Source organism: Scatophagus argus, chromosome 20 (assembly GCF_020382885.2).
Source record: "Scatophagus argus isolate fScaArg1 chromosome 20, fScaArg1.pri, whole genome shotgun sequence".
Taxonomy (NCBI): domain Eukaryota; kingdom Metazoa; phylum Chordata; class Actinopteri; family Scatophagidae; genus Scatophagus; species Scatophagus argus.
The window spans coordinates 17,188,802-17,206,301 of NC_058512.1; the positions used below are offsets into that span (position 1 = coordinate 17,188,802).

At 41.6% G+C, this 17,500-nt stretch overlaps 1 protein-coding gene across 16 annotated transcripts in view; it reads right to left on the reverse strand.

The window, feature by feature from the left end:
- Positions 1 to 17,500, reverse strand: part of LOC124051630 (transcription factor 4-like) — a 211,781-nt gene that overhangs the window by 29,304 nt on the left and 164,977 nt on the right. For 8 of the 16 annotated variants that reach the window (XM_046375195.1, XM_046375193.1, XM_046375187.1 and 5 more), the window contains 7 exons: positions 10,845 to 10,950; positions 9,539 to 9,723; positions 8,570 to 8,717; positions 4,151 to 4,221; positions 3,907 to 3,985; positions 1,208 to 1,287; positions 1 to 167 (listed from right to left, as the gene is read on the reverse strand). The exon at positions 1 to 167 is cut by the window's left edge and continues 43 nt beyond it. In XM_046375195.1, coding sequence (XP_046231151.1) covers positions 1 to 167; positions 1,208 to 1,287; positions 3,907 to 3,985; positions 4,151 to 4,221; positions 8,570 to 8,717; positions 9,539 to 9,723; positions 10,845 to 10,950 — 836 coding nt within the window. The remainder of the gene's footprint in view (positions 168 to 1,207; positions 1,288 to 3,906; positions 3,986 to 4,150; positions 4,222 to 8,569; positions 8,718 to 9,538; positions 9,724 to 10,844; positions 10,951 to 17,500) is intronic. The other 8 variants (XM_046375200.1, XM_046375189.1, XM_046375186.1 and 5 more) reach the window with 1 other exon arrangement.

Below are 17,500 nucleotides of genomic sequence, written 5' to 3' on the forward strand. Positions count from 1 at the left end.
CCGGTTCCCAGAGCTCCCATAGCACCGTTGTGCGTATGTGCGGCACCTATGAGGTTGTGCATGTCACTGTGAGCGCTGGTCATACCCGTGGACGGTCCAACTGCGTGGCTCCGCAGCACATGGATGGCATCGTCCAAACGCTCCAGACGGTCCTCGATACGACTTTGCTGTACAATCAAGGGACACAAATAGAGATGAGAAACCTGCTGAAGTCTTCCGTCTCATCTTTGTCTGTAAAGTGAACACACTGTGTATTGTCAGTATTCATTCTGAGATCTCTGTGATCCTCTTTAGTTGCATTAAATAATCCAAGTCAGTGGAAATACAGAGGACAGATGGCAGAGGCGCATTAACCAGTAACTACAGGTTCATGTAAATATGAATATATTTTTCATGTTGTTGATAAATTCCACGAGAAGAGGAAAACCAACAATAAAGTGACAAATATTATGCCTGTGTCCAAGGCCTGATTCCTTCTCTGTGCGTCGTGGTACTCAATCCTACACCTTTCTGCTGCTGTAACCCCCCAGCACACACACACACGCACACACAAATTCTTCCTGTTTGAGAAACATTTGCAAAAAACAACTTAAGTATCTCAGTATCTGTATATGTGTGAACTGTTCTCAAAGATTGGCTTGTGCTCCAGACACTTGTAGTATCGTCAGCATGACCTTCAAACTTCTATAAGACTGAATGTTCACAGAAAGCTGAGTTGCCAGTGTGGTCTGGTACAGGAAGTGTGTTTCTAACTAGAGGCTGATGGAACTGGTAAAAGTAACTTAAAGTAAAACAATTAAATCAGGCGAGCTTTGCAGAGAACAGCTACAGCTACACAGCAAGTACGTTTAAAATTAACATGTTAAAGGGTTGTTTCGTTCAAAATAAACACCTGGTGTATGCAGATGGTTTTTCTTTTCTTTGTCAGATATCCATCTCTAAGGCTTCTGTCTGCACCCCAATATAGTGGGGGGTGAATGGAATGCCCTTTTTCAGGAACAGTGTCTCTATCACTTTCCAGACTTCAGGGTGAACAGTTTTCAAACACTTTTTAGCACTGAGATGAAAATATTGTTTAGTAAAGTAACACATTGTCTGAGTACGAATAACAAGCAAACAAATAACAGAAAATAAAACAACATAATCTGCTATCAGCAATGTGTGCATGTGTGTGTGTGTGGCTGTGTGTGTGTGTGTGTGTGTGTACCAGAGAATGGAGTGGAGCTTCATAATTTGGCGATGATGCTCCTTGTCCGCCATTTCTCGACCAGACAGCTGAGCTGGCAGCTAGGGAAGAGGAGACAAAGAGACATCATCAGAAGAGGTTAAAGGGCAGATTGAAGGATTCAGAGAACAGGGACATATGAGAAGGAGATCTAGGAGTTGAAATGGTATTTTAGTTCAAACTAAAACCACTTTATCTGCGTGTCTGCTCTGTGGCAGACTGCCACCCTGTCCAGGGCGTACCTTGCCTCTTACTCAATGCATGCTATACCGCATCCCCCATGCGGCCCTGCACAGGTTAAGTGTGTACTGAAAATGGATGGATGTCTGTGTGTGGATTGGAGCCAAAACCTTCTCTCCTTTTGTATGTGGAAGAAAGAAAACACTCAATGAACAGCACCAAATGCCAGACAAAACGCCTTTACACACAAGGAGTCTCCCATTGTATCTGGTGCTTGGACATAATAAACACAGAGATGAGGAAAATAAAGACAAAAACAAACCAACACATATCTCATAGCAGAAATGCTAATTTTCAGTTTTGTTTTTTGAAAAGGTACAAGTGGTTGATTAGCATGGGCCCTCTGCAGAATAAACAAGCTTTGTGTCTCTGTTCTTTCCTGCTTTTGTGTTTGTCGTCGCTCTGAGGGGTCGTCTCTGAATCGACAGGTCTCTATAGCTGGTAGACAGAGGAGAGAACACGACTTGAGTGAATTTACTTTATCAGGCTCTGAGTGATGGAGGCCTCTCAACAGCAATTGAGTTTCAAAAGTGAGATAAGCTCATAGATGATTTTTCTTCAATTTAGCGAGGTTCACACAGTGCTTGAACTAGAAAAAAATATGCCAGTACTCTCAAAACCAGCAGCAAGGACATACAGCCATTGTGTGGCAGAAAGGGGGTATAAGTTTTTTTTTTTAAATATTAAAAAAAATACCTGCCATGTTATTCCAAGTTTGACTGATCACTTATTTTTCTCCTTCCTCTGGTCATTTCTTTCCCTCATTCACTCCTATTTCTCTTGAAATGATGAGTTCACACTGATTTTCACACATATTTTGTGACATGACTGGGTATCAAGTAAATGTAGAGACATCACATGAGTTGACATTATTCAGCTTCAATCAAATATTGGACTATGACTGACTGTTGTTTGGGGAAGACCGGGCAGAGCTCAAGTGCTCAGCTGCTGAGAGCTGGGATGCTCTGGAGGAGAGAGCCAGAGGCACAGCTGACCCTTCTTCAGAAATAAACACTAAGAGTCAAATTGGATTGGATGGTTTAGTGAGGGGGAACAGCTCAGTGTACAGATTTAAAACTGAACCCTTTACTGTAATATCGACTGTGAGAACCAGAGTCTCTAGTGACTGCTGAGTTCAATCACAGGTTGAACTGAATTCAGACACACACACGTTTGGTGTGTGACTTTTGACAATAGTTTTATACTCTTTTCTCCTCTTGCCTCCTGTTTGTTTTTCTTCATGTATTTCATGCCTTTTTTCTTACCCCTTCAGCTATTCATCCATCCTCATACTTTCCTTGTGTTTCTCCAATTTTTGTCCCCTTTTTTCTACTCTTTTCCCCCATTTGTTTCTTTGCCTTTCCTTTATTCTCTTCTTATTCTTCCATTCCTGTTCTCCTCTTTTCTCCTTGTGCCTCTTCTCTGCCCTCACCACTGATCACTCCCATGTAACTCTGATCTCATCTCATTAGCTCCTGTTTCCCTTTTTTTATTGTCTTCCCATTTTGTCTCACAGTCTTTTCTCTCCTCGTGCCTTTATTCATATTACATGCTCATTTCCATATGCTAATTAATGAATAATCACCTGGGTACATTCATGTGCAAATACAAATATATGTATTAAACGGCAGGGTAAATTATTCCGAGTCCGACACTGTAAAACACCCTCGCAGAATTAGCCTTGGATATCAATTTGCATGTAGTTTGCTCTAATAGGCTTCATTTCTAATTTGTAAAAAGTGGAGTAACTCTGACACAATGATAAACACCAATTAGGCTATGGTTTAGCAGGCAATATCCCAGGCAGCTATAATGACGAGGAGGAGGAGAAAGGAGAGGGGAGGGGGCTTGTGTTTGCAGAGCCGGTAGGTTTGTGAACGATTTGTCGAAGTGGTGCTCATAATTAAAGCTATCAGTCACAAGGCGCAGCACAGAAATATCCAACGGTGTGTGTAGCAGCGACAATTAGAGACAAATTTGACACAACTATTATTAGGAAAAGTCATTTTTCACTTTAAGGAGCAGGGAGAGTTTACAACATCAGCCAGGAGGAGGAGTAATTGCTGGAAATAAGAGAAGGAAAAGGAGGTGGAGACACAGAGGCTCTTACTAATGTGGTTTTATTTTACACAATAAATGTATGGTTTTAGATTCATGTACTGTCTTTGCATGAATTGTATTTATTTTTCCCATTTCTTACTCTTCTTATTCCCAGAGCTGTAAGCCATTAAAAAAGCTAAAATCTCAAGTCATTTGAAACAAGTCCACGTCAAGTTTTAAGTCCCTTTAAATGAAGTCCAAGTCAAGTCTCACGTCATTTGAAACTACTTGTAATTTCAACTCCAGTCCAAGTCAGATCTGTTTTTTTTCTATCTGTGGCTGTTGGTTCTGCAGTGATGCAGCTGGTGTGCTGCGACTGGAGCGCGAGTGTCATGTGCTACCTGTGAGGGAAGGTGGAGAGCCAACTGGGGTGGAGGGATTGGACGAGAAGCTGTTGTTCGTGTGGTCCGGAGAGTAGATCTAAAAAAATAAACAAATAAAAGCATTAACCTCAGAGAAATATGTAGAATCATGTAAAGCACACACACAACTCTTAAAGCAAGGCTTAAAATGAATAAAGAAAATAAAATACTGAACATGTCTCTCACATTTGTGTTTGTGTGTGTTTGTGTGCGCTGCACTTACGGATGCGAGTGCTTTGCCTAGGGCGTCTCCTGTCTGAGAGCTGCTGGCTGCTGAGCTCTGTGCTCGGTTAGCTGTGACACACGCACACACACACACACACACACACACACACACACACACACACACACACACACACACACAGAGGGGGGGAAAGAGGGATGTATTCTTATAAACAAGGAACTACATGTTTGAATTATTCTGTCTGTTTCCACACCATCACTCCATCCAGTCCACACTCAGACAACACATGATCAGCGTTGCCTTTTGTTTATTTATGTTTGCACTCTTCAGTGTTTTGTCACTTACAGTATTTTGGTGGTCAGGCCTGTTGATGTATGTTGTGTGTTTGTGTCAGGATGTTTAGCTTGGATTTTGTATTGTAATTAAAGTGACTTTGGTGCTGTGTTTCTTTTGCGTTTATTGTTTTTTTCTTGTTGCTGGTGTTATGTCATGTGTTCATAGAATAATAATAAAATATAAGTCAATATAATAGCCTCCTCTATTCGGGACTTTGTTCCCTCGAACCAAACTTGAACTCTGTGGAGATGTACTTCAGTTCCATGTGTGAATCCACTGATATCAGCCTTTCCACTGGTGTGAGTTGATTTCTTTCTATTGTAAAAGGCAGTGACAAAAGTCAGACGCATAACTGAATAGGAACCGACAATCAACAACTAGATTTATTCACATTTTAACTGAAAGCGTGTGTTTGTGTGTGTGTTGCTGCCTGTGTGTTTGTGTGTGCAAATGCTGGACTTCAATACAACTAAATCTGTTTCACACACTTGAAGAGCACAGAGGCCAGAGAGGAAGGAAGTGACCTCACAGGACCAGATGAGCGCCCACACACACACACACACATACACGCACACACACACTGAAGCAGAGAGACTCTGACATGCTCACAGCTCATCTCTCCTGATAGCAGATCCCAGATGGAAAGTTTACGCTCGCACACACAAGTTAGACACGAGCACGCTGAACAGACACTGCACAGCAAAAACATCCTTTCATGGCAAATGAATCCATTACAGAAATTGGCAGGACTGGACTTCTTTAAGCTGTTAGAGAGAGTGACTGAGAGCGAGAGAGAGGGGGAGAGAGAGAGAGAGACAGAGAGAGAGAGAGAGAGAGAGGGAAAGAGAGAGAGAGAGAGAGAGAGAGAGAGAGAGAGAGAGGGAGAGAGAGAGAGAGAGAGAGAGAGGGAGAGAGAGAGAGAGAGAGAGAGAGAGAGAGGGAAAGAGAGAGAGAGAGAGACAGGAAGCAGCATATGTTTTGGGGTTAGAGCCTCATGTCTCACTCACGCCATACCACTGGCCTAGTAAACCATCCAAGGGATTACGGTTACACTCACACACACACACACACTTGTATCCTGACTTGATGGATAATTTAGAACATGTGCAGGAGAAAATCTTTTTCATAAATGAGAGCTTATAGCCTCAAAGCAGGAGAGCATTCAAAAGATGAAACTGATTTTTATGTTTTTTCTGTCCGTCCATCACTTCTTCAAAGAGAAACATCGATCCAGCTTTGTGTGATATGTATATATATATGTATATCCACACACACACATATATGCACAACATATACATATTAGTTTTGCATCTCATTATTATGAAATCAGTGTGTCCTTTTATACGAATTTAGATATATTTTAAGTCTTACTTCTCTGTTTATGTTTTCATTTGTTCATTTTTTTTCTCAGACTAAGAATGTCCTTTTACCTCTGCCCTGCAGTTTCTTTGCTGTGTCCCATTTCCATATTACAAATTGGCTGCACACACTGTGTAAAATATACTAGTTTTCATCGCATAACGTTTTGCAGTCAGCACACAAGAAATCAATGTACTTTAACCTTCTGTACTAACAGGAAATTATGCAATACGTACACTGACAGCCAAACTAAATAATAATTTCTTTATTATTTAAAAAAAAAATGTTTTTTCATATAGTGGGGCTGTCTCATCACCTTCCACAATTTGTTTTTTGCAGCTGCAAATAACTCCTCTATTTCCTGTTAGCATTGCATTGTGGGACAATCGACAATACAACAACAAATAAAGCACTTTTTAATTTTTAATTCAAGTTATTTTATTAATCCCAAGCTGGGAAATTACTTCTCTGCATTTAACCCATCACTGGTTGAAACACACACACATGCAACATGCAACATACAACATGCAGTGAAACACACAGGAGCAGTGGGCAGCATCAAGCGCCCGGGGAGCACATATATTGGGGGTTAAGTGCCTTGCTCAAGGGCACATCAGCCGGCTAATGGGGGTGGGGACATTATCACTCCACCATACTCAAATTTTTCCTGCCCGTCCAGTGGGGGAATCGAACCAGCGACCTTTCGATCACAAGCCGCTTCTCCAACCTCTAGGCCACAGCTGTCCCCATTTGTAGTCTGCATGGTGATTTTTTGAGTATATGTAAATCTGTTGCATTTCCAGTGTGAATGCATGGTGGATGGAACGCTGCTCGTTATTAAATCAATCAATCACAACGCGCTCACTTGTTTACTCGTACAAAATCAGACTGAGGCAGAGAAATGGCTGTACACAGAGTGCGTCCGTTCTTTGGCGTTCATGTGTGCACACGCGTGCATCATATGTTTATATTTAAACAACAGCGTCATGTGTTTTATTGGGTTCATCTTGTGTTTACGCTCATCTGCTCTGGCTTTTTCTGTGTGTGTGTGATACTGTTGCGGAATGTTGGAGATGTCTTCCCATGAAAACAAACTTTCAATCTGTTTCTTGTTGCTGTCCTATTTGTTCTATGGGACTCTAAGGGGTCCACATGGCATGCTGTGTGTGTGCGCGTGTGTGCGCTAATGCACATGCACGTGCATGTGCATTAGTGATTTTGAACTGTTCTAATCAGTTTCTGACCGCCTGCCTTCACTCTTGACTCTGAAGGTTAATTTTGAAGTTGTTTAACCCTCTGAAGTCATGTATAATTGTCAGTTGTTGACTATTTTTGATTCTAATTTTATATTTCAGCTTAGAATTTTTTTTATCTTGCCATTTTTGAATCATTTTTGATCAGCACAACCTCACAAGTGTGATTTACTGTTGTTTTTTTCATTTTGACATGCTGTATTGACACACTGGACCTAAAATCACACAAAACTCTAAAATCCGACTGGGGAAAATGCGCTGAAATGCGCTGAATGAAGTGCGCTCAATGCGCTGGTGTTTACTGCGTCTTCTTGAATAAAATGCGCGCCCCAAACGCGCACCAAACGCGCACCAAACGTGATGGCAATGGTCATGAAAAAAACAGTGCGTATATTTTTTATCATAACTCGGGTTTTACTTGACATATTAACAAAATTTAAAAACTGGTATATAGTTTGAAGTGCCCACTTTCGACACAAAAAAAACTGGGATTCAGCGAGGCTGCGTCTTGCAGCTACGTGGTCTTAAAGTGGTCTTGTGATAAGGACGCGCCGGCGCGTCTGTCGACTCCTGAGGGTTAAATCATCAAAATGACAGCAGGGTCACTTATAACTGGTTATGAGGTGGTGGGATTAATAAAAATAAATAAATGAATAAAAATGTTATCTAGCGAATGTTGTCTTCTGACTGGAAAGATCTGGCAATGCTGTCTTTCAAGTAGCAACTATGAGTAAATCATTTGTGAATTCTTCCAAAGACGGCAAGCACACTCAAGTAATCACGCCAAGATGAAAAAGTCAACATGATCAGTTACTTTTACATAATCTTGTCTACCAACAAACAATCAGTAAAAGCTGCTGCAGATGGTTTATGATAAGAGTTAAAGCTTAAACTCAGCAGAGCGCCTTTCTTCAGGCAAAGTCGAGTCCTTCCAGGCCCCTGATTCTAACAGGTCAATGAATGATTCTCTTTCCAAGTTAAAAGTCAAGTCTCTGGGTCTGAGTCAAGGGTCAAGTACGTGCAGTCTCAAAGCCAAGTTCAAGTCAGAAGTCAAGTCCGAGTCAAGTTATAAGTCCTCACTGTTATGACTTAAGTCTGATTCAAGTCCAAGTCTGAAGTCTACAGCTCTGAGAAACATAAACAAAAATGATTTGTTTATGGGCATTCAGACAAGTACAATTTGCCTTGACATTTGACCTGACATCAGTGATCACATACTACAACAGCTTTCTCTCCAATCAGATATAAAAAGAGTCTCAGTAAGTCTGCATGAACAACTTAAAACTTGGGATGCTGCAAGTGAAATGGATGCTTGATGTTCTTGGGTTAATAACTGACGGCATCAGCTAATGTTATTAGCTGAATCATCAACTGACAGCACATGACTCTGCAATAAAGGACGTCACCAACGCCTCAACTTCTGTAAGTGACAGCAGAGCCGTGTGCATTCAAACAGCAACATCCACTGACATGCACCGCTTCGAGACACAAACGCACACAGGTGTCTTACCCATGATGCTGTCTGTGCCATTGGTGGGGGCTGTGCAAGAAGCAGTGCTGTAGTGATTGGCCCCGCCCCCGCTCCCTCCCCCTCGGTGGAAGCTGGACATAGGAGGAAGGCTGGAGCTGATATCTGCAGACGTGTGTGAGGGGTAGCTCTGCAGAGAGACGGACACAGCGAAATGAAACTTTAAGGATAAAGTTAGGAGCACAGAATAAGAGCAGAATAAAACTATAAGGTGTAAACACAATACCTTTTAGTAATGTTAAATTATAATCTAATGACCGATAGATTTACAGCATCATATTTGCCTACAATTTATGAATTTATGTCATACGTCACGTAATATAATTATTGAATGCTCACATTTTTTTTAGGGTTGTGGCTTCAATTCTACACATTTCAGTAACTAATTACCAAAGGTGGGACCAATCCATTGCCTTACACGTCTCAATAAGTCAAAACTCTTTGCACTCAAGTCCTAAGTGAAGACAAGTTTCAAGTGCCAAGTCTTTTCAAGGTTCAAGTCTTAAATGCCCTTTTATATATACATATAAAAATATTTAAAATAATATAAAAAAATATTTTAATGCAGATTTTGGACTCATGTTGTTAACAACAGTTGATTCGGGAAATGAAGGGAAATAATTGATTTGTGCCACACTTTTTAAATAACATCATATCATTTTTAAACTTGAGCTTGGGGGAAATTATTTTAAAGTTAAAATGCTGAAGTACAAGTGACATCACAAGTCACTGGTGTCAAAGTCCAAGTAAGGAAACAAATGCTTATTTTATGATCTTGTGGAGTTGTGGTGAACTAACATTATTAAATAGAAATAAATGGACTCTGGGTTTAGATGGCTTCTATAGTTAACTAGCTGTCTCAGAAATGAGTAGAATGTACTTTAAACTTTCCTTGACTTATTGTGATTTTCAACCATTGAAACTCAAAAAAAACACAAAAAAACTAACAACCTGTACAGATGCAGCGTGATTGCCGGGTCTGCTCACCAATCTGTCGTGAGGGTGTATCCCGCAGTAGGAGGAGCTCTGGGCGGGGCCGTGGGCAGAGTTGCCGGACCCCAGCATGCTGCCGTGGTAACCCTGCTGGCTCATGCTGCTACTACTGCTGCTCCAGGGATCACCACTGTGGTGACCGTCTGACAGAGAGACACACAAAGGGAGACAGAGAGGTACATGTGATCTGCTGTATGCCGGTTGGAGATCAGCTTCATCTCTGCTTCTCTGTGCTGTCAAGTCCTGCGACTCACTCAGTGTGTCTACATGCAGTTTAGTAATCTGACCCACTTTATGCGGTAACCTGATTTCAGAAAACAACCATGTAAATGGGACACCTGGTTTTCTTCTGCGGGTTTAATAGTATCCTGGTTTACATAGATTTGTGCAGCACAAACCTGATTTCTGGGACCATTTGTACCTTTGTCTGTGTCTGTTTATGTCTGTATGCGCAGGACATGAAAGACAGCCTGATGAGAGGGACAGTCTGGAGCAAAATGTGACTATTCAAATCAGTCTGAGTACTTACTATTTGTTCTATGGTAACACTCCCCAGTAGTCAAATTTGTGAAAATTCACTCTTCATTGAGTCTGAACACACACAAGGGAGTAATATAATATTGTGTGTCCACAGATATCACAGGTGTGCACTTTAGTCATTTAACAGCACACCTCAAACAGAGCTCTGTTTAAAAGTTAAATCACCACTGTGTATTAATGCTGATGGTATATTAAGCTGCAAATGAAACGCATCATTAGCTTGAATAAAATTATAGATTTCTCTGGGTTTGAACACTATTGGAAACAGCTGGAATAATCTAAGTACACAATTCAAAAAAGTATATAAGAAAGGTCTAGTCATTTTTAGAATATTTGATGCAAAATATTACAGTATATAGCACACATAGCATGGCATATATAGCATAGCATAAGTAAAACATTCAGGGGTGTCCTGGTATATAAAATACAAAGCCCTCAGAAATGAGAAATGCCTCAACTTCATCCTGAACATCAGGACATCTCTTTGATGCTTCCACACCACAAGGACAAACATGTGTTTTCGCTGTTACAATAACTAATAAAATGTACAACAACAGTTTTGGTTTAAGAACATCTTTGAGCTCAAGCCGAGGAACCCCGAGCTCATTTCATCTGTAATCCAGCATCTACAATGAGCTCAGGAATCAACTGCAGGAAGTATTGACAAGGGACGGACCTGCGCGTGTGCTCTCGTGTGTGCGTGAGAGAGTGAGGGAGGCAGTACCTGGCATGAAGAATGAGCTTGGGAAGCCAGAGCTGGGAGGTTTGGAGGAGGGATAGCCCGGTGAGTCTCTGTTGTAGTCGGCTGTACTGGCAGACGGAGCGTACACCTGCAAGACAAACACAGAGACACATTCAGAAAATCTGATCAAAATACTTCTTGTTCTCATCAGAAGCTCTGAAATAAACATAACCTGCCAAAAAATTAAACTCTCTATCTTCTGCAGCAGGAATCAGCTTCAGGTGGACATCAGTCCCACCAGGCTGATCCTGAACTCAGACATCAACATCAACTCTTCCTCCACCTGATTGGATGAACACCACTCGCTCAGCTGTCATTGGTTTAAAAACTGTTTTAAAGTTAACATTTTAATAAAATATCTTCACCTTTACCTTATTTAAATGAAGAACAGGGAAGTTTCTGTGCACATACAGTAAATGTAATGGTTTCCATGACAACCGCATCAATTGCATTAACAGAGCCTGCCGCTTATGCTGCAATGGGTGTTAATGACTATCAACGTATTTTCTAACATACACAATGACAACACATTGCCTAGCTTGATGACTAAAAGACGAAGAAGCAGTGACTTTCGGGGTGACTCCTCTCAGCAGGGCTGCAGCAGCACAGCAAACATGCAGTAAAATGTGAGACTGCAAGCATAACCAGCAGCCTGTCATCACTCAAAAGTGGTGACGTTCTTCCTCTGCAAGACCGAGGCTGCATTAGAACACAATGCCTGTGTTTGGTCATGTCTTCGACTGGGGGTCCCAGCAGCATGCCTGTGTGTGTGTATGAGTGTGTGTGTGTGCATAGCGTGCGAACACTCAGCCATGATGCTAGCTCGCACCGCATGACGCAAACCCTAGAACAGCTGTTGAAAGCACTTTTTTCCCTCTCTGTCTCCCCCACTGATTCACATCAAAATGAAGAACCGGCTCCACAGCTACACCTAATCTACCTCGATCCTCTAAAACAGACATGCGTTGCTTTGTTAGCTTTGGAGCATTTGCATATGGATGGAACACAGATGTGATAAAACACAGAAGAAACAAAAGGAAAAGATGAAAAAAAAAAATACTTGGGGGCATCATAAAAAACATCATCTCACTTCCCACACTCCCTGAAAGAAATTATTAAAAACACAAAACAGTCTGTCAAAAAAAAGCAAAAAAAAGAAAAAATCCCTCCTGAGTTTTTCTTCAGATCACTAAAAGCTTGCTGGTTTGCTGAAGCTTTCAGCTTTAACTTCTGAGGGGATAAACAGTGCACTGATTTCCTTTGCATCACTGTCCTGTAATTTTTAGGGGTTGAAGACCTCCAGGGCAGAGAGACTGGAAAATTAGCAAAATTAGCAATTAGCAAATTTTCAATTAGCAATGGAAATGGAGCAAAACCGGACAAGAGCTGACAGACTGTGACTACAGTCAGTCTCACATTAACATGCCATCTACCCTTGGTGTTTTTCCTTTAGTCAGCCCCCATGGCGATGAGCTTTGCAACATGTACAAAGTGAATATGGTTCTCAGGAAAGGAACAAAGGATCAGATGAGGACAACAATGTAACCAACTTTCATCATCATGATGAATGGCGTGGACCCGAAGCCTTTAGGAGGTACTGGGATACCACCCATGTTTCCAAAGAAGACAACATCCAGATGCAAAGACTGGATTGGAATGCAGCCACACCATGTTTCAAAGCATCAACCCCACAGTACAGCTGCTGTCACGTTGCACCAGCCTCTGTGGTTTGAAAGCTCACCTTTTAATCGTGATTCCACTGAACATCCCGGCCAGATGTGGTCACGTGTGATTTGTTTCACTTGTGACCACACCCAGCTGTTACGTAGCTTTGGCAAATGGTGCAATGTGAGGTGGCAAACCATACCGAATGTGGACAGTGCGAACTACTTCCACATAGCGGCAAAAAGAGGACTCTGGGTGCAGTTACTCTTGGGACAAAATTGGCATAACTAATATTAAACAGACAGCACACAGCAGTGTGACTGCCTGCCTGCTACACGAGAATCGTTTTTTGTAGCAGGTGTATCGATCTCACCTGCCACACATGGTTACAATTAAGTTCCACCACTTTGTAGGTTCACCGTGTTTTTTGTGCACTAAGTAACTATTCAGTTGCTTCTGGAAAGTAAAAGCTTTGTTCCAGAACACAGCCTTGTGTTGACTGTGTTTACTTCCTGAAACAGTTGGTCGCGGAAAGACGCAGACACAGCGATAAATGCCACAACAATCAGGACGTCTGAGTAGCATGGAACACTGGGAACTGTGGGAATGAAAGGCTGAGGTCAGGAAATGACACACATAGCCGCCCACACATGCACAGAAATACGCACACACACACACACACACACACACACACACACACAAACTTGAAGACACAAAATGTAAATACACAGATGTAAGGTGCCAAGGGACACTAATCAGCTGGGAGAGGTTGGTACCTTCCCACAATGCACCTTGCACATGCTTTAAGGATCCAAGGATCTAAGGATCACACATTTCTCTCTCTCTCTGACACACACCCACAAATACACACACACTGTGTCTGTAGATGTCATTATAGCTAAATTGAAATCCCCTCAAACTTCCTCCTCCTCCTCCTCCTCCTCTTCCCCTCTGAGAACTCAGTTTGTGCTCTGATGATAAAACCACATTTATTGACCCAAAGCCTGAGCAAGAAAATGTTCACACACACACACGCACGCACACACACACATACACAAACACATGCTTGTGTTGTTCCTGTTGAAAAGTTTTAGATTAATGTCTCATGTCGAACAGGCATATTTTCCCATTGAATGTGTTGTTAGACTGGTGACGAAAGGCTGTGATTTGTGTGTCTGTGTGAGTGCGTTACAGACAGACAGAAACAGGTGCAGAATGTGTTTAAGTCTTAGGAATGCAGAGAGACACAATAACAGCCTCGTTTCCTGCAGTCTGTAACACACACACACACGCACACGCACACACACACACACAGAGCACTATTCCCACAGTTAGTGAGCAGACCTTGAGCTAATCAGAGAAACCCTTAACACTGACAACTGGCAACAGAAGACAAACCAGAGACTACAACTACAACAGAACTACAACAGAAACCAGTGTATCTCCAATCAATAACTTTCATATGCACCTATTTTTCAGAATACCACCCATTTGGGTATTCTGATAAAAACCTTGTTCATTCACGTATGTTAAATGTGTGATTGCAGTCTTTGTAAAACAGGCTGTGCCCATTGGATTTCCCTGTACCACAACAGAAACACACAAACGCACCACAGGACTCTGCTGAAGCAGTTCAGAAAGCTGTGGTATACAGTAGTCTTTATCACAATGGAAACAATAAAAGCATGTTCTTTTCAGTAGCAGTTTATGGTGCCACAATACAAACTTCATGGAAACCAGCGGAGCTAGCTGTTCACAATATTACATCTTTACAAACTGTTTTCATCACAATAGAACCTGAACTGTCCACTGTTGTACAACCAAGTTGTAATAAAAACCATTTGCACACATGTTAAATTATAACATGCACTGCGGTAGAAACAGGGCAGAAACAACTTCAACCAGTTCCCCAACCAATGGAAACGAATACAAGCATGTCTGTGCGGAATGCAGTAGAAACACAGTGCAAACCAGGAGCAAGTTATGTGAAAGAACTGAAACCTAACAGACCCCACTAGAACCAATTCTCTGCAGAGAACCATAATGCAACTCATTTGAAACTGAACTGTTGTTTTCCAGAACAAAGACACATACTCTTAATAGAAACCAATGGAGCCTGGTGTGTGAAAGGATCATCTGCAGCACAGTAGAAACCCTGACAGAATCCAGTCGAAGCAAGTTGTGTAACCTCCCGCTGTGTCGTGGTGTTTGACGGATTGAGCGAATCTTCACAGAACATGAAACATCACAGATTTCATCAAAGCTCCGCTCTGCATCGCCTCCGGCAGGAAGACAAGAAAATATAGACGCATTCCACTGAGAACTGATTCCTCATGGAGCTAGCAAAACACACAGAAACACACAAAATGCACCCAGAGCAACAAGCGACTCACTGACCCGAACCACAGGTACAAACACAAACAGCAGTAGAAGATCAACTTTAATTAGAGAGAGGAAATAAGTAGAAGTCTGCACAATACAATGAATTTAATGGAGGTAAATGTGTTTTTTGAAGTTCTCTGCACTCTGTTCAACTTCAAAAGATTATAAGAATCATTAGAAAGAAACAGATATATTATTGAAAAGAAGCTAACCGTTCAGTCATTTAGTCTAAATGATGCCCGCGAACTGTGATCACAGAGAAACCAGGATCTAATTAAATGAATAATCAACACTAAATGGGAAAAAGTGCTGTATGATGCCTGTAGAGGCTTATGTTGTAGAGTCAAGGCAAGATTAAAGAGGAAGAGAAAAGAAACAAAGAATCTTTATTTTCTCTGCAGTGTTTCACTTCGAACTTGTTGACAGCGATGGAAAAGCTGCTGGGCCCTGAAGGTTTTTGTTAGAAGGACACTGGAAAGAGAATGGAAAAACAATAAATGGAACAAAGTGAAATGTTAAAAGTTGGATGCAGATAAAAAGACAGTAAACGGAAACAAACGGGAGAAAAATGGAATGAGAGTAAAGAAAGGAAGAAAAGAAGAAGGAAGCTTTTGGTCTTTGTTTGGTGTTTGAAGACTCTTCTCTTCGTTATTGTCTCCAAATGTGGGGAGCATCTGTCCAACCTCTTTGTCTCTCCTTCTTCAGCTCCTCTGCTCTGACAGAAAAATGGAGTGAAGGATGAGAAAGAAGAAGAGAAGGAGCTTCTCCTGCTCTTTCAACCTCTCTAAATAATTCCATGGACACACACTTAGAAGTTCAGGTGACTCAAATGATATTTCATGGTTTTGACAAACGTTAATATCTCAGTCTGAAGTGTTGAAACCACACCGTGTTATATCTGCATTAACTGTGCCACTGTGATTTTCTGCTGAAACAAGTTGTTTGCATCTTAATTTGCAAAGATTCAAAGCAACTCAGAGTGATGCATAACTCGGTGCAAACAGGTCAATGTGATGAAAAGTAGTGACTGGAAGCAACAGAGCACAAAACTGCACTGATTCTGGATGAATCCATGGAGAACACGATATTTCCAGACTTGCTTCACAAGAACATGAGTCCTCAACTATGCTAGCAGTTCTGTGAGGTCTGTGATGCCTAAAATCTAACACCACAGTTGTGGACTTGAGGCTGATGTAAATGTCATTAATTGTGCAGTTACTTGGTCATAAACAAAGGGCAATCCATCCATCCATCCATTTTCTATACCGCTTATCCGTCAGGGTCGCGGGGGAGCTGGAGCCTATCCCAGCTGACTACGGGCGAGAGGCGGGGTTCACCCTGGACTCGTCTTCAGGTGTTGGTGGTGCTAAAGCACAGTGCAGGTATGTCACAGGATATCTCACCGTGAATTCAAAGTGTAAAATTTAAATTGCTGGTAGAATTCAATTAAACGTCGGTGGATTACCAAAGTCAGTCGGATTCATCCCTGAAGGAGTGTAAATTGTAACTTGCAATCCATCCAGTAGATATGGATAATTTTTAATCTGGCTCAAAATGGTAGACTTTGCCATCATTAGCACACCAGAAGCATGGCTAAGAATTATCTGCTGACCTCTGTTTATTCGTTATAAGTACTTATACTGACGGATTACTCGTAATCATGGAGACAGATAGCCCATATTTTGTTCCGATAAACATTTGCAGAATGAGCTAAAACATTGGTGTCAACATTTAGAATAACCAGTGTTGAAAAGCAAAGTTGCTAAGTACAGCTTAATCAAGTACCACAGAATTTAAAATCCTTTTCTTTAAAAACAGAATTGACAGAATTAGTCTAGAGACTGAGGATGTCTGGGTGAATGGATGGGTTAGCATAGCCTGGGACTTTGACACGAGAAATTGCTGTTCACATCTCACTTCCTGCAGACAGCCAGTGTTGGTTTGTTTTAACCCTGACCACAATCTGCTCCCAACCAATCTGTTTGAAGGCCTATTCTAACCAAACCTTAACCACAGAGTCTGAGGATTGGAACAAGCTCATATGGGATGTGTCAGAGGTGACACTCAGCAGCAAAACTACCAACAACCTTTAAACCAACAGGACTGAGCAGGACACGTCCTTTGTCCTTGAACTTTTCACAAGAATTTTTCTAATGACAGAACTCACAGACACACCCTGTAGCATTACAGAGTCGGACGGGATCACGCATCAAATGCACACATGGGGTAAAGCCGGCTAACCTGAGAGCGAGCAAATTCGGAAAACAAAGGATGAACATGTGCTTGCTGAATTATCAACATGCACAACTTGGCTTGCAGGTTGGTGATCAGGTTTTGTTTCTGCCTCCATTTTTAGTTTTGTCATTAATACAACTTCATGAATAAACTTCTAAGGACATTCAGCCAGACAGAAATTGGACCAGAAAAGCTTTTTGCTCAATAAAGGACTTGAATATTCCTTGGAAATGTTCCTGACTTGTTTTCACTTTTTTCTCTCTTCCCCTCCTGCTATCCATCTCTCTCTCTCTATCTTTCTCTCTCTCTCTCTCTCTCTCACACACACACACACACACACACACACAAAGTTTACC